The sequence below is a fragment of the Plectropomus leopardus genome, chromosome 17 (assembly GCF_026936395.1).
Source record: "Plectropomus leopardus strain MGB_pleo_1.0 chromosome 17, ASM2693639v1, whole genome shotgun sequence".
NCBI lineage: Eukaryota > Metazoa > Chordata > Actinopteri > Perciformes > Serranidae > Plectropomus > Plectropomus leopardus.
Genome location: NC_142192.1, coordinates 1,543,027 through 1,564,033, shown reverse-complemented (window position 1 = coordinate 1,564,033; position 21,007 = coordinate 1,543,027). Strand labels below are relative to the sequence as shown.

Genomic DNA, 21,007 nt, shown 5'->3' with positions numbered 1-21,007 from the left:
AGAGACTAAATAAGTCAGAGATATATAAAGAGAAGAAACCCCTGAAAGTTTCCAGAGACCTCTGTTCCTGTTGCCTTCTACTGTTTACCTGTTCTCCGGCCTGTCTGTGACGTTACACGGACACAAAACAACCCACGCACACACGCCAGCTGATAGAAAGACAGACTCATGTGCTGTGATGGTGTGTTCACTGGCAGTGGGAATGTAGCCTATTGCCTATATTTAGAGGGTTTACTTATGTTTGAAAAACCCGCATTCATGTGCTAATTTTGGTGTGAAAGGGGTATAGCTAACTGACAAACTCACGTGGTTTGGGTTGACAAGCTGCTGATTGAACTTACCGTTGGGGTGCAGGATATGTGTGGCCATCTGTGTGAACTGCTGTCTGAGGAAAGACACGTTGGTCTGAACGATGTCCACTCCCTCACGCACTGTCACTGTGGCCTAGACACAACACACAACACACAACACACAACACACAACACACAACACACACACACAGACCACTTATGTCCACCACTACATACTCAGCACAGTACATTAGATAAGGTTTGTGTGTGAGAGAGGTTATCCTTACAAAGCTCTCAGCGATGTAGTCCTCCAGTCCGTTAATGAGGTCCTCGGCTGCTGTCTGGCAGAGATGACAATGTGTCAAATCAACTGGTTCATACAGCACACAATACTGTCACCATCTGACCTGAAAAATTTTGCTCATATGTGGACATTCAACAAACACAGGATGAAACACAGCATAATAAAACTTGACAAAACTGTTTGCCAAAAGCTTATCAAATGTATGTGATTTCTCGTGTCCTAACCACTGTTATATACTACCCCGGCCCCAAAAGGGGTTAAAAAACAGAATGCAATGATTTGTGAATCCTTTTTGACCTAAATTAAACAGAATAGAGTACAAAGACAAGATATTTAATTTTGAAACTCATACACTTTGTTTGTTGTAAATATATGCACATTCTGAATTTGATGTCTGAGAAACATTACAAAAAAGTTGGGACAGGAAACACAACAGACTGGGCAAGTTGTGGAATTAAAAAAAACAAACACCTGAAACGTTTCACAGTTAAACAGGTTCATTTGGAACAGATGACAGAACCATGATTGGGCATGAAAGGGACATCCAAAAGCACAGTTGTTTGGACGATTATGGGTTAACCACTTTGTGAAAAAACGTGTGTGCAAAATTCTAAGTTTTGAGTTTAAAACTGTTTAAAAATGTGTCTCAAAGCACAATTGCAAAGAATTTAGGGGTTTCACCATCTACAAACCATAACAGCACCAAAATATTTGGAGAATGCCCAGAAATCTCTGCAAGCAAGGGGCAAAGCTGAAAAACAATACTGAATGTCCATCAGCTTCGATGGAACTTGATTGTTTAAAGCATATTACTATGTGGGCTAAGGTACACACAGGTTTTGGAGCAACATTTGCTGCCAACCAGAAGACATCTTTTTTCATTGAGATCCCTGCTTATTCTAGTGAGACAATGAGACACATTCTGCATGTGCTCAAACAGCGTGGCTTCGTAGTAAAAGAGTGCAGCTTACTAGACCCATCTCCCGTTGAACATGTGTGGTGCATTATGAAGCTCAAAATATGACAAGGATCCCAGACTTTCACTTTCGAAACTTCAACAATTAGTGTCCTCAATACCCAAACACTTCACTGAGTGTGAAAAGATGATGTCATACAGAGGTAAACATGTCCCTGTCCCAACTGTTTTGAAATGTGTTGAAGACATCAGCATCCAGAATAAGTATATATTTACAAAAACAATAAAGTTTATCAGTTTAAACAAATGGCTGTGTAAAATTGATTATAAGTTGAAAAGGATTAACAAATCATTGAATTTACACAGCGTCTCAACTTTTTTGGCGTTGGGATTTTAGCATTATGGACAAATTTTTTAATTGTTTTATGTCTGCATTGTTTTGTCTATTTATAGACAGCAATTTGTTTCGGCTGTGGTTGTTTTTAAAATGCTTTATAAATAAAGCTGAGTTGAGTTGAGTTGAATTAAGCAACAAATCAAGTAGCTTACTGTGTGATCAAACAGTGAGGGACTCTCTCTCCAGTACTTACAGCTATGTTAGCTTCAGTGGGCTCTCTGCCCTGGAGGTAGTGTTCAGTGAAGAATTCAGTGAGCTGGGGCTGGATGCGGCTCAGAGGCTGGGCGTTCCCATGGAGCAGCAGCACCATGTCCACCATGGAGAAGCTCTGACACACCAGGGACAGCAGGTCACCAAAGAACCCTGCCAGGATGACAGACAGGTTATCAGTCTGCCAATAACAATCAGCACAAAAAGGTTGGGTACGGTAAAATTAATTCAGAATGTATTCTTCACATGTGGGCCATCCACACCAAGCACTATAACTATTACTACAACCGTAATGATGTGAACATCCACACTGTTGAACGATAATGTTCTGTAAACAGCAGCACAGAGCACGCAGTATGCACTCTAAAAAAATGGATGTTGATGACCGCTGTACACTGCGAGGAGGCTGGGGAGAAACAAACAGAAAACTAGAAGGATATGGGATCACCAAATTCACGTCTTTTGAAGAAAAGTTTCATTCATACTTTGGTAGCCTGAGTTAGCTGACATTGTAGCGATGGTAAAAGAGGACATCAGCAAAGAAAAAACCAATGTCAGAGACTGCATCAGTGCCAGAGACCATTTGGCCACATGTTTCAAGGAAAAACAAAAAAAAAAAGCTAATATAGCTGTTAATAGTCGAGACTGAGTGATTATACCACATAAAAGGTTGTTCCTAAATCCTGTGAGTAAGAGATCAGCTGCAGTTAAGAAGCCAATAATGTAAACAATCCTGAAACTTCATTTTGTAGAAAAATGTCTCTAAAATGTACGGACGACACCCAAACATTATGAAGCCTATAAATCATCATATAAAGGTGATATTTTTTCTTTTATTTTCTTCTCCTGATAGCAGTCAGCAGCTCCATCTACTGGCCAGAATCTGCTTAGTCAGGGAGACTAATCAATTATTGATGACTAAACTCACAGGAAGAAAAACAAAAAGAAAACCAAATAGCAAAATATTTCACAGCTTCATACATATTTTTCAACATAAAAACAGACATTCTGTGGTCCAAACCAGATGTTAAGAATTGCTGTTAGTATTTCTATTGCTCTTGAAATCATTCTTGGAGTGAGCCAAACGAAACTGCTCTCCACTTTCATTGTCGTTATTTTTGTAATGTATACTCTGCCATCCACTTGAGTTGGAACAATTTTTAAAACTATCTTTTTATAGTTATAGTTACTGTTCTTGGTGTGGATGGCCCTTCAGAGCATATTGGGATGTTGATTATGTTTTCAGTGTTTTGTCCGGATTCCAGCGCTTTGGATTTGAAGAAAAACAGTGACTCTGAGGTAAATGTCGACTAAAAGCTGCTTACATTTACTCTCCTGTGTTGTTACTCACCCACAGCATCTCCAGAGCCAGGAGTGAACAGGTTTCTGGTCTGGGACAGTCTCTGGATGAACTGGGCGATGCTCTCTCCATTGCCCTGCTGTGACCCCAGAGAGCTCATCATGGTGGACAGCACTCCCTGCACAATGCCAGTGAACAGCTCTGGGCTCAGAGAGTCTCCACCTGCACTGCTGCCTGCCTGAGGGGGGGCAGGACCCGTGGACTGAGGGGGGACTGGGGCAATGGGACCACTGGCAGGTGGCTATATAGAAATAACACATTTTTTATCAACAAGCTGGACATGTTCATTGCCCTGTTCACATATTTTGAGACATTAAATGTCAAAACGTAAATAAATGTAAAAAGTAAATAAATATCTACTCAAACGCTGCATCCAACCCATTTCACATTTGATTTTAAATAATCCAATCAGCAAAGAAATATGGCAATTAGCTGAAAAAATACCCCAGCAGGTAGCAGGTAGAGCTCCCTTTGTTTTTGTTAACAGAAACTAGACAGTTTTCATTGGAATATTAATACTGTGCTTATTTTTCCTGTTTTATCGCACTTTATTAGCTACTGTATATCTAAAGCTCACAGTCTGTAAAAATGACAAACTGATTTCGTTAACAGCTTTTGATCCTCACTTCCGATCTGTTCTCTCAGGGTAGTTTTTTATATTCACATTAATTTGATTGGCAACATATATCTAATTGACTTAAATGCATATACAAAGGAAGTGAAATAAACTTAAGGAAACCTGCAGGAAACCTATAACCAGTCTGATGAACATAAAGCCGAGCCCTTAGATCCTCCTCTCAGGGTGGATCAGGGTGTCAGTGTTCCTCAGATGGATCTCAAGACTCAGGAGATCGCTCCTTCCAGCTGGCAGCCCCTAAGCTTTGCAATAGTCTCCCAGCTAGCTAAGATCTCTGGATTCTGTGGAGTTTTATTAAAAGCAGTTAAAAGCATTCCTGTTAGGACAAGCATTTGGGTAGCATGGAGTGTTTTCTGTTTTAATCCTGTGTTTTTAACTGCTCTCACTGTATATTTCATTTAGGTTTCATTTTGATTTATTTTTATTCTGTTTTATTTTGTCTGTGAAGCACTCTGTGACTGGTTCTGTGATAGGTACTATATAAATAAATTTTGCTTGCTATAATTATCACATCTTTGTGTCGCTGATTCATTATTTTGTGGCTGTGTAAGAACCTGATTACATTTCTAAATTTAGTTTTAATTATTATTAATTTTATATTAATGAATAAATTAAGTACAGTTCCCTGTATTGTTGCAACAACAGTAACATTTTATGGTCCTTGTGACTTTCTGTAGCTCTATATAAACTCACCTGTGTGAAGTCTGACATGCCCTGGAAGAAGCCCGGCACCCCCGGCAGCGTCACAGTGATGGAGGGAGCTGGTCCAGAGCCAGGCCCCCTTGGTCCTGCTGCTCCTCCCAGCAGAGAGCCCAGCAGCTGGGCTAGGTTTCCCTCAGGACTGCCCTCTGCCGGCTGGCCTATGGAGGCAGTGTTGGTGGTGTGGGTGGAGGTCTGTCCGGAGGTGTTGGCAGAGGGAGGAGGAGGAGACGTGGTGGACGAATCAGACGAGAAGGAGGTAGAGAAGGAGGACTGAGAGCTGGTTGAAGTGGACGTGGACATGGGATCACCTGGAGGAGTTTCAACAGCAGCACAGAATAATTACATCTTTATTATCATCTTTATGATTTGTGACAAAGATATAGTACCAACTGAGCAGGACATTTTTCAGAAAAATAACTAGTCAGTGCTCTCTGGAGAATAAACTAATGAAAAAGCTGTTCCTGAAGGATCTTAAACCTGGTATGACATGCCTGTAGTGCAACAACTTGTTGCTTACTGGCCAGCATATACACCATGGTGACGTATCTACATTAAACTAGTATAAACTGACAAACTGCCACCAATTTATTGGCTTAGCTCTACAAATAAGTAGTCTGACACTTGATTTCAGTAAGCACTGCAGTGAATGTTTGGTTATTATTTTGTGGAAATGCCGAAGAGGCAAACTGCACTTAAATCTGCATTTCCACATAACTGTAGTGTAAAGTAACAGACAAAAATAATGACCCAATGTCACTGTGATGGATTAACTCAACTCAAGCAAGTTTCAAGTCTCAGCAAGCTGTCATGCTATATGGAAATAAGGGGAAACTATTATGGAATATTTTACATAATCATTCATCTTTTTGTCATACTCATTTCTGTTTTTCCCCATTATTTGTATTTATTTACGCATTTATTTATTTATTTAAATAATTTATTTATTTAAATTATATCACTTAGACATCACAGGTCATTCTACGCCAGCTGGGGTATTCCTTTTGGAATATCAATACCCGAAAAATTGTAAAACATATGGGCACATATAGATGAGATGCGGCAATGTACATATGATTTATTATTATACTCTGCCCAAAACTAAATGAAAATTTGATCATAAAAAAAAAGAGTTTGAAGGTTCATTTTGGTGCTGGGATCACAAATCTGTGTTGAACTATTAACAGGCTTTCCCACAAAGTCCTTACCAATTTTTGGCAGTATGGCATGATTTAAACATCTGCCGCCATGTTTTGATTTTCCATTTATGAAGCTGAAACATTCATTATAGTGCTGTTGGAATATGTATATCTTTCGGTTATTTGTTGCACCGCAGTCTCGGCATGTGGTGTATTCTGGGCACAGATGGAGCAGCAGAACATCAGGCATAGCGAAAGCTAAATATTAACTTCCACTGTGGTGGGTCTGAAAATTTGCTTTCACTCACAAAACAATTTCCTCTCGTCTATGATCTGATCAACTCTGATCTGATTAATTATCAACCCCGCGACTCACAACTCCTCAAACTGCTGCTGAGGGAAAAAAAAGTAGAGCTCCGCCTGTAATGCAATCACAGATCTGAAAATACCTCAGAATTTCAAGAGTGGGCTGACAATTGCAAGATTACTGTGTTTCCAATGACTGATGTTCTGTGACTTCTCCTCTGGTGATAACATTCCAGAAACCATGGTGATGGATGTACAAAACATTCGCAGCCTTATTTCTATTGCAGCCACTGCACTAGCCGTCATTATTTCAATCCAAGACCACGTAGCGTGTTATGGAGCCATAATGGAAAGGTGAGCCCCTTATACGTGGGAGCGGCTGCGTATGAGGGATTTCTGGTAGCTGATAGTCCACGGTTTCACAGAGGAATTGTGGATTCAAAACTTCCAGATTATCCACTGAACCTCTGAAGAGTTATGTGATGCAATAACAGCTCTTGTAGCTCCTGCTGCATCATGAGGGAGCCAGTTCCTACTGACAAGCACATAGCCATAACATCATGTGACCAGAAAACATAAAAAAGTGTTTCCATTGCAGTTTTGCCAAATATGGCTTACAACCTCATGCAAGCCTAAACATTTTTTTGCCATAAATGGGAGTTTTTTTTTAATTGACGTGTTTCTGTTTGGCGTATTTTATGTTTGCAATTGCAATTTGCGCAATTTGAGGGTAAATGGGAACCTGCCTTGTGACACACACAGAAGAAAAAAAACACAAAACAAAAAACCCAGGAAAGTTAGCAGCCCCTGCATGTTGTCAGCTACCGTCACACATAGATTTTATTTCTATGGGAAACACTGTTTTTAACTCAGGGTAATTGCTCTTTGTGGAGCTATCGATCATACCCCAAGGTCTTCCTCTGCACATAACCAAACTTCAAATACTTACAGATACTATAATTAGATAATGAGTCAATAAGAGCTGGTTGACTGGTAGTCTCTACAAACATGTATCTGCCTGCAGGGATGATGACATTATTATCTGTGTTAAAACTATGAACATTTGGTTTGTGAGTTGCTGCGACAGCAGTAAAGAGTTGACACTGACCCTGCTGCCCCGGCATCAGGAGCTGTCCCACCAGACCGCTGATCATCTGTGTGAGGGAGGAGGGAGCCAGAGGTGTGCCCTGCTCACAGAGAGGAGAAGGAGACAGAGATGAACAAGCAGTCGTTGCACAAAACTTCAGTAATATGGATTATTCAATACATTGTAGGCCGTCAACTGAAAAGAGAGAAAAGAGTTGATCAAGAGAAATGAATTGGCAACTGCTGAAAAATCTAAAGGCAACTTTCTGTAAGATTACTTTTTGCCCTTTCTTAGACAGATGAGAGGATTGAGACAGACAGGAAAAAGAGAGAGAGAAAGAGAGAAAGGTGTATGATATACAACAAAGGGCCAAGCCAGAATCAAACATGAGACATTGCACTTACATGGCTAGACTTTTTAATGCCACTTGGACTGAGTTTAAGAGCAATTTTCTAATAACCAAAATTTAAGAAGGACAATTTTATTTTAAGTCAAATGTTGGATGAAACAACCCTTTTTAGAGAACATAAGGAAATATACATGTTTCTTACTCTGGATGAGGTTCCACTGCTTGGATTAGCATCATGTTGAGTTTAAGAGGAATTAAAGAAATGATGTACAAGAAATAGATGTTACCAATTATCATTTTGAAGACTTTTAATACCAAATAAGGCCTATTTTTTTAGGTCAATGAATTCCATACCTTTAAGACTTTTTAAGGATCTCTCGGAATCCTGATGAAGATGCTCCAATCTTTGAAGTAACTTTTTAAGTAACAAAATTATTTTAACAATAATTTTAATTTTTCAGATCTGAAAATGTTCTACTTTTCCTTGTCCTTGTCTTGTTTTTATTGCCGTCTCTGGGTTCTGCTCAGGATTGTGAAGTTGTTGAGCTGCAGCGCTGTACGCAGCTCTGTGTTGCTGTTACCTGTCCTGGCTGCTGAGCAGCTGTGGGTACTGTGGCCCTCAGGTTGATGGTGGTCCCCCTGGTTCCCACTGGCTGAGGGATGCGGGGGGAGAAGGATGGTCTGGTGATGACCACCCTTGCCTGAGCAGGGTGGGGGGGCTGTGGGGGAGCAGTCCCCTCAGTGCTGGGTGTAGAGCCAGGGACAGACCCCACCTGTGCTGGGTGGCCTGTTGAGGCTGCGGTGGCCATAGCGGCAGCCTGGTGGGAGATCTGGTGCACGATGGCCTGCATGAACTCTGGGGGCAGACCTGGGAAGTGGATGGGGGGTGCGCCTGGACACAGAGAGATAAACACATTTCTGAGTGAGTCCACTTCAAGTTCTACTGACCCAAAGTGTCCAGACAAATTCATTACTGCAAAGAGGGAACAGCCAACAAACTACATAGCAACAAACTACCCAGTCAGAGAGCAGCACTTACCAGGCTGTCCCGTGCCTGCAGCATTTGGCTGTCCTGGAGCCTGAGACCCAGCAGCTGACTCACCTGCTCAACACAATAAGAGTAGAAATTCATCAGCTGTTTTGTGAAATATGGCTGTTTCAAATCACCTAAAATCAAGCCCCCAGGAAGTGCCCCAGGCCCTGATGCAAATTTTACATAGTGGCCAAAAGTTGAATTACACTTTTCAGGTCTGTCATGTAATGCCCACGGCTAAGAGAGACTTTTTCCCATTGACTAACATTGGGAAAGAGACATTTGTAAATCAGTTAATAATTTTTTGTCAAAGACAAAACGACTCATTTCACTATCTATATTTAAGTCATGCAGTTAGATAACATTTGGAAAGTCTAAAAGAGCCGCTAGATAATTTTTTTTAGACTGTCATTCAAGTTAACAAAGCGCTATACTGGATTTTGCTCACTCTACCAGTGGAGGTTAACCCTCAGGGTACCCTCGGCTGCCGCAAGTCTCTAATGCACGTGCCTCGTGGGCCAGTAGATCCAGGTATTTTATCCCCAGAAAAAGAGCTTTTTGCTTTGTGTGCCAATTAGCAGCTCTCACAGGAATGACTGGGGCCCTGCCTCATGCTGTATCCAGATTCTTAATACATCCATGCCTGAAATTAACATCTCATGCGAGTGTTAAAACTTTTTTGCAATAAATGGTTAAAAGTTTTTTTCTAAATTGACGTGTTTCCATTAGAAATATTTCATATTTCATATTGCGTAAATTTGAGGGTTTATGTAAACCTGAGAGCACAGGAGGGGTGATGAGGAGACAGGGTGACCAGAAGAAGATGCTGATGCTCCTCTAGGATTACCTCTGAAAAATGTACATGGATACTGGCTGTTTCAGACAAATCACTGTGGCCATCCACAAACAGCCAGCCTCGATGACACGGCAGCATACACACCATCAAGGTTCATCTGCATCATGACCACAGGCTCCATGGTCTGATGGGTGATTCGGATGACTCGGGGTCCTCCCTGTCCTTGTTGTTGATTGGTCCCATTGGACTGAAGAGGCAGAGCCTGGCCTGGAGCCTGCTGATCTGATTGGCCAGCAGTGTGAGAGGGCTGGCGTTGTCCTTCGGCTGCCTCTCTACCGTTAGATGTCATGGTCACTGTTGTCCCCAAGTTCATCTGGAATAGAGAGACATCTTTGGAACAGACTCATGTAAACAACAGACATCATCATGTAAAGTTTGACAATATGTTAGTGATGGAAAGCTGTCTGAAGGCTTCCGACATATTCCCTCAGTGCATCAAAGGAATATTGACATTCAGGATCAGAGTGGTGTGAACCTACTGGAATGGGCATGTGTGGTAGCCCGGCCTGGAGCAGGACCGGGTGGGTGTAGTGGGCCATTGGATGAACCACATACAGGTGACGTGGGGGAGAGGTCGCCAGGTTACAGCGCAGGTCACCCAGGACAACTAAGCTGTTGCCAAGGAGACGCAGGGCATCTCCGACAAGGTTGAGAATGCGCTGATCCTCCTCTCTCTCCTGGGTCTGTGAGAGAGGAGACTTTGTTATTTCACAAGAAAAAACACTGCTTTGTTAGCACCTGTCAAATGTTTTACATGAAAACAGATGAAAGACAAAAATAATATTTATCAAATAATCTTTATGTTTTCTTACAACCTTATCAGTACTAAGACTATAAACATGAAGTTTGTAAAATTGTAAAAGGTTATGGATGCACTCAAGTCAAAAGTATTGAACTCATGGGAGCATGAATGTGTTCAATGTCATGGCAATATGCCTGGAGCTGACCTGGGCACAAAAATGAGGCCAGCACAGAGTGCAGTTTCTCTATTGGTCTGTTGATGCTGACTCCAAAACAAGTAAGTCCGCCATCCCCCCCCCCACATACCACTGGGTGATGTCACTGATGTCCATTATTTTGTTAAGTCTCTGTATAGTGGATCATAATATTTCATATGTATAAGTGCACATTTTGAAAAACACAAGAGAAAAGGTCGAGAGTTCATCAAAATAATTAAGCATCATCCTTTGAGGACCACAAATATTCTACAATTCTACAATTCTACAATTTCATTTAGCAGACGCTTTTTTCCAAAGCGCCGTACAACACAAGCAAGAATTTAGACTTAAGGAAAAAACCCTTAGTAAGTGCAAAAAGTGCTTCAGGTGTGATTGGTCACAGGTATTGCCGTCTAGTGGCAGAAGAAGTGCTGCACAGCCCCCCCATTTTTTTTTTTTTTGTTTTTTGGAAACCAAAGTAATAACCAGTAGCGATCTCAGCATCTGAGATTCAACAATCTCAGTATCACTACTTACGATGACAATCTACATACAACATCACACAACTTTGTCAGTGCTAGATAATCATTAAGTGCTGGGTTTTGGACCATCTGACTTACTCTACCCCAAAGGGCAAAGAGGAGAAGAGTCAGGTTAAGTGCCTAGGTGTTCTCGGAACAATTGAGTTTTCAATTGTCTCTTAAAAGTAGAAAGGGACTCAGCAGAACGCACAGAGTTTGGAAGTTTGTTCCACCATTTGGGAACAGCAGAAGAGAAGAGTCTGGCTAGAGATTTAGAGCCGTGCTGGGCTGGAAGCACCAGGCGTCTTTCGCATGCAGAGCGTAGTGGGCGAGAAGGAGAGTAGACCTGCATCAGGGATTCCAGGTAGGCTGGAGCAGTTCTTGTGATTGTTTTGTAAGCCAAGAGAAGTGCTTTGAATTTGATTCTGGCTGCCACTGGAAGCCAGTGAAGAGAAATTAGCAGCAGGGTGACATGTGCTCTTTTGGGCTGGTTGAAGACCAGACGTGCTGCTGCATTCTGGATCATCTGAAGAGGTTTGAATGAGCATGCAGGGAGGCCTGCCAGAAGAGAGTTGCAGTAGTCAATGCGTGAGATCACGAGAGCCTGAACCAGAAGCTGTGTGGTCTGTTGGGTCAGGAAGGGTCTGATCTTTCCTGATGTTGTAGAGGGCATAACGACAAGACCGAGAAACTGAGGCCACATGAACCTTAAAGGTCAGCTGGTCATCAATCATGACACCCAGGTTTCTGGCTGGGTGTCAAATATCCACAACAATTTTCATGGCCATTTTTGTCACGTCTTCATAGAGCTGCTCACAGCACCAGGCCAAGAAGTGTAAGGCTTTCATTACATATTATTAAAGAGAATGACATAAAAGTGTACAATAAATGATAACTTGTATCTCAGCTTCCACTTACTATCATACTCTAGGTAGATATTACACATACACAAATAATGTAAGTTAGTATGAGATTCACTGTTTAATGTCATTGCCTCTGAACAACTGCTGATGGAGACTACTGTAGCAATTTCATATACTTAAAATTTTAATGATGTGAGAAGAAACTGTCTGTAGGTGGACAAACAAAATACTTTTAAGTGTGCTATTAAAGGACACTATTCTCCCACAATGCAAGCTGTGTTTTCAGAGCAGACAACATTAATCACTAATTGTGTTATAGTCTACCGATAATAGTGATGAAGGTTTTCTGCTGATTTGTGTACATGTTTGCCTTCATGAGCATCAGTGACATTTCTGAGAGCTCATATTGTAATGTGATGATGTTTTCTTGTTGTTGTTGCAGTTGCATTCCCTCCTTACGTTGTTGTTGTAGTCTGCAGAGGTGGCTGCTCCAAGGATTGAGTGGGTCCTCTCTATGAAGGGACGTAACCTCTCCTCAACCCTCCTGACCTCAGACAGAACCTCCACAAACTCTGCTGGGCTTGGGTGACTGAGGACATAGAGAGGACACCAGGAGTCAGCACTACAGAGCCCTGCTGATCAACACTGAGCTGTGCAACCAGAAATCGGCCATATCTATGATTAGAAAGATGATGTAATGGTGTCTGGATCCTCTAGAACCTCATGGCATGAATGTCGTATAAAAACAATTTTGGCGGAAAAGGCAAAAAATGTGCACTTTTGCCTGCAGTATTTGGGGACATGCTGTCGCACACAAACTTGCCTGTGAAATGTTTAAATTATTTTTAGGATGACCACCAAGCTCTCTTGTTCAGAAAATGATTAGTATGTCCTTCTCTTATTGAACACACACAAACACAATCAAGTACAGTACATAGATTGATGGTACTGATATTGAAAGAGTATTTTAAAATTAATTTCTAGATGTGACACTAAATGACAACATTTGCTGGAAACCATAAATAAAACTGTACAGAACAAAATGTCAGGAAGCATTTCAGTCCTGTCAAAAGCAAATCACGCACTGGATCACAAATCACTCCACATTCTCTTATACACCTCTAAAGTACACTACAACCACTATGTACACTTCAAAAAAGAACCACAAAGAGAGTGCCTAATGTCAGATTTTGTGACTACAGTAATTTTTTATTTTTTAAGTCTAAACACTAGAGGTCTTTGATCTTGTTCATTTGCATACTGCACAAATAATGTATAAAGCAAGGACTAATCTACTACCAGAAAAGTACCTATGAACGAGAGGGGGATTATAATTTGAGGGGAAAATTAAATTTAAGTACTCTCTGTGCTTCTGCAAGTAAAAAAATATTTTGAATTTAAATTTGTGGATTGAAACAGCGAACAGTCTGAATGTTAAAAGCAATGTTAAAGCAATGTCGAACCATCAGCCAGTTTAAAAAAAGGTATAAATATGAGTCTCATAAGGTAAAGGGATAGCTACATTAAGCAATATAGGACCCAATCCAATTCTTTTTTTAACATCAGCTGTCACAGGTGTTTTTACTTGCAATGTTTTCATGCACAGCAACATGGTGTGCAGCCGTCGTCATCTCTTCAACTCTCCACCTCTCCACTGTTTCTTTCTTCTCCACCTATGTATGTTAGAGCAGGGGCTGAGCCCTGCTTGCAGCAAAAAATTACACGCCATCAAGGAAAACATAGTATGAGACTGTTTGTTTACATTATTTACCAAAGAAGTGAGCACTCGTTTAATATCAGCTCAGTGTGACAGTCTCTTGCATTTTGCTTTCAGCGATGCTGCATGCTGTTTCTCTGCCCTGCTCAGAGGACAGACAGACAGTGGTGTGGAGGTTATGACAATCACACCCACCCTGACACTGCAAGTGTAACAAAAGCCCCACGAGCAAACAGCTTTAATATATCTATATACACATCATGTTAAATACCAAATATTAGTGAGGCCGTTCAGTTTTCAACTGTGACTTACTTGGGCCCAGTGCTGGCTGGTCCCTCAGTCTGGGTGGAGGTGGAGGACGATGGAGCAGGAGGAGAGCTCGTGTCCATGAGCTGGGATGCTACAGGCCCTCCATCAGAGGAGGAAGATGGCAGTGGGTATGAGGAGGACTGGGGCACCTCCTGCTGTGAAGGGGAGCTGCTGTCACTGGACACTCCCTGCAACACATGAACACATCACAACAAACGTCATGCACACTCAGTGCTGTGCTCTGTCCTGATGCTGAAAGTTTGGAGCAGATGAATCAGAGAGCTCCTGGAAACATACACAGCTCTGGCCTTCTTTGTTTTCATTGTGTTTTGGAGGAAAACTTGGTCTGTTCCTTTAACCCACAGCATGCTTTATGCATCTTAAATCACTCTTGTTATTGGATACATTAGATTACAGCACATTCTAGCATTTTCTGACACTCTAAATACTGTTGTGTCACTTTCCTCTGACCTGTATTAGAAATATTACTGCAAGATTCTGCCTGCCTGAGGCCTGTACTACCAAGCCAGTTTAACATGCCCAGCATATTTTCGGGTTATCTGGCTATACTTAACCTAACATTTGCCATGAGGATAAATGGTATCATGAAGCAGGTTATCAACATTTTCACTCAACTCTGTGTTTTCCTCTCCAGCCATGAGTACGTTCATTTGAAAGAGGCCTAGAGCTATAAGATGATCTACTGACCTTTATAATATATGTAAAAAATATGGACCAAAAATATGTAAGCTACTCTTTTTAACATGTACCTTTTTTTCCAGTGAAGCCCTGATGTTTTTATATTTTGATCTGTGCTCTCTGTCTGGAGTCCTCTGCTGCTCCAGCTCCACTTACATCATGTAAGTGGTTTCATTTTATTTCAGTATCTTACATTATCTGTGGTGCTTTCATATCCCTCATTTGACACATAAAAGACAGACCTAACTCATCTAGTAATGCCAAATTATTAAAGTAAACATCCTGTAACAGTAATGCTGTATTCTAAAAACATTTGTAACTTCCCTGTAAAAGTCAGACTTTTTCCCCAAGGTTTTTCCTCCCGTAGAAATTCAAATACTGCATTGTGAATTTCTTACTATCCAATTTTAGGCAAAGCATGGTGGGAACTTGAGGCCAGGGGGCAGTTGCATCAGCCCTAAACATGTTTCTAGGATTTTTGGACCTTTCTAGGATTTTAAGATTCGAGGATGTTTTTAGCATTTTAGGACTTTTCTCAGATTTTAGCACATTTCTAGGACTTTGGACATTGTAAAGATTTTAGCATATTTCTAGGATTTTAGGACATTTCTAAGATTTAAGAATGATTTTATGATTTCGGACGTTTTCAGGATTTTAAGGCATGTCTATGATTTTAGATCTTGGCTAGGACCTGTGTGTGGGGCGGGGGGGGCACTTTTTTGATGAACAAGCTCTATTTTGCTGCTGTTTTATGCACTCTAGCACCTTATGCATACCAACAGTACCAAAACAATTCTCAGTGTGAATCACTTTGGGGCCAGATTTAGCCCACAAGGCTTTGTCCTCAAACCCTAGAAAAAAACACTCATTTAGGTTTGGAACTGTACTGTAGAGTAGTGTCAACACTAAAAGCACAAACATAAATGGAGCAAAAAAAAACAGAAAAACACAAGCAACAAAACCTACAAAAATGAACTTGATGACGTAATTTCTGAGCAGCCTTGATTACTCTGAAAATGCTCTCTGCCTTGCCCTACTAAGATATATAGTGACAATGCTACAGCAGTCTGTGGATCAGAAGCATCAGGTGCACTGTACCTCCAGCCTGTGGATGAGAGAGCGAGCGTCTCTGAGCAGGTTCTCGGCTAGTTGCAGCCTCATCCTGGGCTCACTCTGCACCGATTGGTCCAAGTTGATCTGCACGTCCACCGAGCCATTGCTCTGCACGCACGCATGCACACACACACACACACACACACACAGAGAGAGAGAGAGAGAGAGAGAGAGAGTCAGCTGCATAGGAAGAGTGAAAGCGAAGGGCTGAAAAGATGGATGAAATGAGGACTTCACCCCGGAGCTGGTGCTGACCCTGGCATTCCTCCCAGCTTCACTGACTCCAGCCATCATCTGCTGTACAGACATCTGCAAGACAAATTGCACTTGTCACAATGCATGAAAGTACTCTTCCTGTCAGAAACATACAGCAAGGCTTTGATGTGCCTGCAGCAGGGCTGCACCCACCTGTATCTGCTGAGGGTCCATGATGTTGACAGGCAGGTTGAAGGTACCCAGCATCACGTAGCTGTTGCTGTTGCGGTCATGCAGTGCACCCTGGGAGGAGGTGGAGGCATGGCTGCTGCCCTCTGCCCCCCCAGTGGAAACACCCGCACCCCCAGACCCAGACCCAGACATGCTGGCCTGAGGTGGGGCACGCTCCACCAGGTGGATTACCTTCCCATCTACATCTGATGGAGAAACAAAATTACCTCATTACCTTTTGAACATGCACTAGCTACTTCTTATCTAGTATGACTTTATCAATATTTTAAATTTCATATACCAAATAAAAAGGAAGGCAATCGAAAAAGATCGAAATATTACAGGAGTCGAAGTAATGTGGCTACAATTTCAACTATCTTTCTGAGGCCAGTCTTTATCAGTTGTTGTTAAAGACCACCGAATGCACCAATAACATATTTGGATAAAATCTGTGAAATGTTAGATAGAGTATGTAATACAAATAATGAGGTTTACTTTCTTGGTGATTTGAATATTGATTGAAAAACAAAAAGTTAAGATTGAGTTAAGATTCTCTTATATTGCCATATATGACATACTGTGTTGAGGTCTGGGGAAAAGTGTATTAAGCAAACATAGACCCTATAATTAAACTTCAAAAAAGAGTAATTAGAATAATAAACAAAGTGTGCTATTGTGAACCTACTAACCCACTATTTATAAGATCCTGTGCATTAAAAATCTCAGATATTGTGTTTTTAAAAACAATGGAAATAATTTTTCGAGTACAGAATAACAGCCTTGCGGTTTGTATTCTTCAGTTATTTAAATTAAGAAAGGGAAATTAGAATTCAAGAGGATTATTGGTTTTTGAAATGTGTAAAGTGAGAACTAATGTAAAATACAAATGTGTTTTAGTTTTGGTAGTTAAACTACGGAATAATCTCAGTGATGAGTTGAAGTTATGTAGTTCTCTGATGTGTTTTAAGAAAGCCTTAAAATGTAAAATAATTAATAATTATAAATTACAATAAAGATTATTTTCGTATTAATTTTCTACTGCTGATATTCTAGGCAAAGGCAGCCTATTCCCTTTTCAGTCACTGGATGACTTTCTTTGTGTGTGTGGAGGTGTTTATGTACGATAACATGTGCTGGCTAAATAGTCCATGAAAAATGGTTGACTCTGATGTTTGTGTTGTGTGACTGAAATAAACAATTTGATTCATTCATTCAAATATTGTTAATGAAAGTAATGGAGACCCCAGGAAGAGTAGCTACTGAACAGCTAAAACTAAACCATATGTTTGATTTAATTCATGAAAGGGCCCCAGAATACATAAACCAAATAGGCATGGTTGGATGCCAACATACACTAGAACAGCATTATGTCATGCAGTGTTCCTTTTCTTGATGGTAAAAAAAAAAGCAAGAAGCAATTTTTTCTAGACTGGGATCTCCCTGTGAAACAACTTGTGTCACATTAAACAAAGCCAAACAAAGGTTAAAGAGGAGCTGTGGGGAGGGTTAATGGTTCACCTTTAGGGAAGAAAGTCTGAGTTTCAAGGGGGATGAGTAGGTTTATGATGTAATTTGTTTGTTTGCAATTATGAGTATGTATGTTTTTAAGTGTTGTTTGGTGTTTCCATCAAGGACAACTTTGGAAATAAGTGTTTTTAATAATGCTTTTAAGTGCTAACCTCTAGGATTTTTTATGTCATTATACTCATTTAAGTTGTTGTGCTGTAAAATAAAAAAAATAAAAAATAAAGGACGCTTCCTCCCAGCACATCACCTATTGACCTGTTGCCCTTGGGCAGGCGCTACAGGTCCATCAGAGCCTACACCACCAGACTGACAGAGAGCTTCTATCTGGGGGCCATAAGAACTCTAAACAACAACAAACAGTAATTAATGAACCATCCCTACACATTTCCCTGTGCAATAATATATGTATTAGTGCAATAAGCCATCTGTGCAATCTACCTCACAATTCATCTGCTGCACTGCTATTATCTTATGTTTGTTCTGTTTTAAGATTTAAAACTGGCTCAATATCATACAGAGATAAAACACCTTGAAGTCAACACCGCACAAATACCTACCTACTGAAATAAAAACACTGAATGTAATATTACAGCAAAATAAGTACATTTAAAAAAATATTATTATTAATATTATTAAATGATGGACATCTTTAGTTTTTCTTACATATGTGAGGTATATTAACAGTTTCCCATAAAAAATCAAGTACACTGAAATTATCCTTCTTGGGAAAATACTGTAGGTATGTTTCCATAAAGTGACCCTTTTGCTTTCTTTGTACTATTGGTTGAACTCTTTTTCCAAAAAAGGCATTCCAGGAGAGAGACGATCCTGCTGAATCTTACCGGAAAAACAGGACAAGTTTGAACTGGGAGGTTTTCTTTATTATTTTCTTTTTTGTTTTGTTTTCTTAATTTAAATGCAATTTTCTCTGCAGCAGACATCGGTACGTTATAGCTTAATTTTAGCAGGGGTGTGCAAGCAGTATTTCTGTGACGCCACACTGAAAACAAAAGCCACTTCTGGGTAGAAAAGAGGCAAGTGTTTTGAATTTTGGAGCTATCTAAATCTGGCATATTTGTTTTTTATGTTGTGATTTTCAGTAATAACTGTAACATATATAAAGTTAAACATGGTGATCTGGCCTGTCTGATGTTTCTGTTGTATTTATTTAATCAACTGTGCTGTTTTGCTAACATATTTGATAAATCAAATATACAGGCAGGTATGTTACTATATGTGTTGTCCCTTTGAATAGTGTTTGTTTCCCACCTATTAATGCAAAAACTACCTCCCTTGGTGGTTAGTGACTGTTTGAATTTATGGAGGGTGGTACAAAACAGAGAAGCATTAAAAAAAAAAAAACACTGTGGAATGATTTGTGTTTTCGATTTTGGCTTAGGTAAGGGACACGCAACTTTAAATTGCAGCATTTTGTATCTATGTAATAAACCTGTGAACCCCAAATCATGCTATTGGTATTGAAAGCCATGTTTTTTTTTAATTCTGTAATATTTCATGATTTATCATAGCCAGAACTGTGAAAACAGAAAAGCAAAATTTTTGCTCCAATATTAACTACATTTGGTGTGGATACAAAAAGAATCATTCTTGTTTCATTTGGACATTTTGACCTAGCAAGTGAGGCAAAGGCACATTTGGAACTAACACTATCAAGAATGGCTCTGTATCTGCAACTACTGCAATGCAATGCATCAGTTGATGTTATTTTTTTACACTTGTGTTTGACACCTGAAATGTGAGACAGTTCATTTCACTCCAGATTAAGAGTAAGGGGAAATCTTTTAGAAAGGATTATGCCACCACATTTGTACATGCACACAGATGTCATTTGATCAGTTTATAGCACTGCTGAGATCAAAACCACAAGTGACAAATCCCCCTCCCTCTGCCTTACATCTCATAAAAACAACTCCTGTGTTGTTGCTACAGTGCTGTGTGCTTTGTAGACTGCTGTGTGGGTTGGCAGGTTTCATGTACTCACTGTATTCAGTAAGCGTCCTGTCATCCTGCAGCACTCTGCCCTGGTAGATGAGCCTCTGCTTGTCCACTGGGATCTCCACTGATGAAGCGATGTGCTCCTTGAACTGCTTCACTGTCAGCTATAGGACAACACACATGACACTGGCTGTCACTGAAGAACACGAGTCTAAATGCAGCAGTATTTTAATCAGAGTAAGAGCATTACCTGTCCTCGAACTGTGTAGCTCCTGCTCTGGGAGTCCAGAGTCTTCACTGTCACTTCGATCAGGCCGCTGGACTCAGACATGTTCCTCGAAATCTGGATGAATAACAAAATTAGAGCCTTAAATTAACGGTTTGGAAGCTGACTACGCATAAGGAATTACCAAACATATGCGAAATGGGTGAAAGATGAGTCATGCTTGTCACATTCATACACTATCAGACAGATAAATGTGGTGAAAAGATGAGACAACACCTCCTTGCAGACAGCTCCACAGCCTTGTTGTTGTTATTAGCTTGTTAGCCGGGCCAGCTAACGTTAGCTAATCCCAGGTACCGGGAGGATAACAGGGCTAACGGTCTAATCTCCCCCGGGGAGACCGCTGTCCGCGTCCACTGGAAATCTTCCTTTTGTTATTCTGCTAAACTGTAACAACCTGGGGGATTATATTTTAAAGAAAGTCCCGTTTTCAGTGAGGGCGCATTCAGATTGACCCGTTATCTTAATTTTCCCAGATTAAACTCGGCACTGAACGCAACATCAAAGGACCCCGATGACGTCAAGAGGAGCATCTGTTTTATGCCTGAGTGCCTTTGTGTTTTTATAGCTGTCACTTGCAAAGTGTACACTTCAGTCTAAAGTGTTCAAAGTGTTCTACGATTTACTCAATTATGTTCTACTTTAACCTAAATGTATGGTCATATATCTAGAATAGTAAACAAATGGATGGACTGTCATCATTATTAGTGGTGCTAGTAAGATTTTGTTTTTCAAAACATTTAAAAAAAGATGTTACACTGACAAAATTAGATATATTACTCCTTTTTAAAAACCCCAATATCTAAACTGATGAAATGTTATTAATCTGGTTATTATTTTAGCAAAATAGTATGTACATGAAATGATTTGGTTCAATAAACTGCCTTTTTTAATATATGTATATATATATACACACATACATATATATATATATATATATATATATATATATATATATATATATATATATATATATATATATATATATATATATATATATATATATATATATATATATATATATATATATATATATATATATATATGTATAGAGAGAGAGAGAGAGAGA

At 40.2% G+C, this 21,007-nt stretch overlaps 1 protein-coding gene across 2 annotated transcripts in view; it reads right to left on the bottom strand.

Moving 5' to 3' along the window:
• Window positions 1-20,461, bottom strand: part of bag6l (BCL2 associated athanogene 6, like) — a 30,494-nt gene extending 10,033 nt beyond the window's left edge. Inside the window, exons 1-18 of one of the 2 annotated variants that reach the window (XM_042506462.2) lie at window positions 20,155-20,461; window positions 19,903-19,995; window positions 19,699-19,816; window positions 16,152-16,375; window positions 15,981-16,052; window positions 15,729-15,851; window positions 13,935-14,119; window positions 12,365-12,494; window positions 10,063-10,266; window positions 9,668-9,896; window positions 8,734-8,796; window positions 8,276-8,586; window positions 7,367-7,445; window positions 4,808-5,124; window positions 3,469-3,718; window positions 2,101-2,270; window positions 578-631; window positions 342-444 (exon numbers count right to left, since the gene is read on the bottom strand). In XM_042506462.2, the coding sequence (XP_042362396.2) occupies window positions 342-444; window positions 578-631; window positions 2,101-2,270; window positions 3,469-3,718; window positions 4,808-5,124; window positions 7,367-7,445; window positions 8,276-8,586; window positions 8,734-8,796; window positions 9,668-9,896; window positions 10,063-10,266; window positions 12,365-12,494; window positions 13,935-14,119; window positions 15,729-15,851; window positions 15,981-16,052; window positions 16,152-16,375; window positions 19,699-19,816; window positions 19,903-19,983 (2,713 nt within the window). In that variant the 5' untranslated portion in view covers window positions 19,984-19,995; window positions 20,155-20,461. The remainder of the gene's footprint in view (window positions 1-341; window positions 445-577; window positions 632-2,100; window positions 2,271-3,468; window positions 3,719-4,807; window positions 5,125-7,366; window positions 7,446-8,275; window positions 8,587-8,733; window positions 8,797-9,667; window positions 9,897-10,062; window positions 10,267-12,364; window positions 12,495-13,934; window positions 14,120-15,728; window positions 15,852-15,980; window positions 16,053-16,151; window positions 16,376-19,698; window positions 19,817-19,902; window positions 19,996-20,154) is intronic. The other variant, XM_088090450.1, reaches the window with a different exon arrangement.
• Window positions 20,462-21,007: the final 546 nt, after the last annotated feature.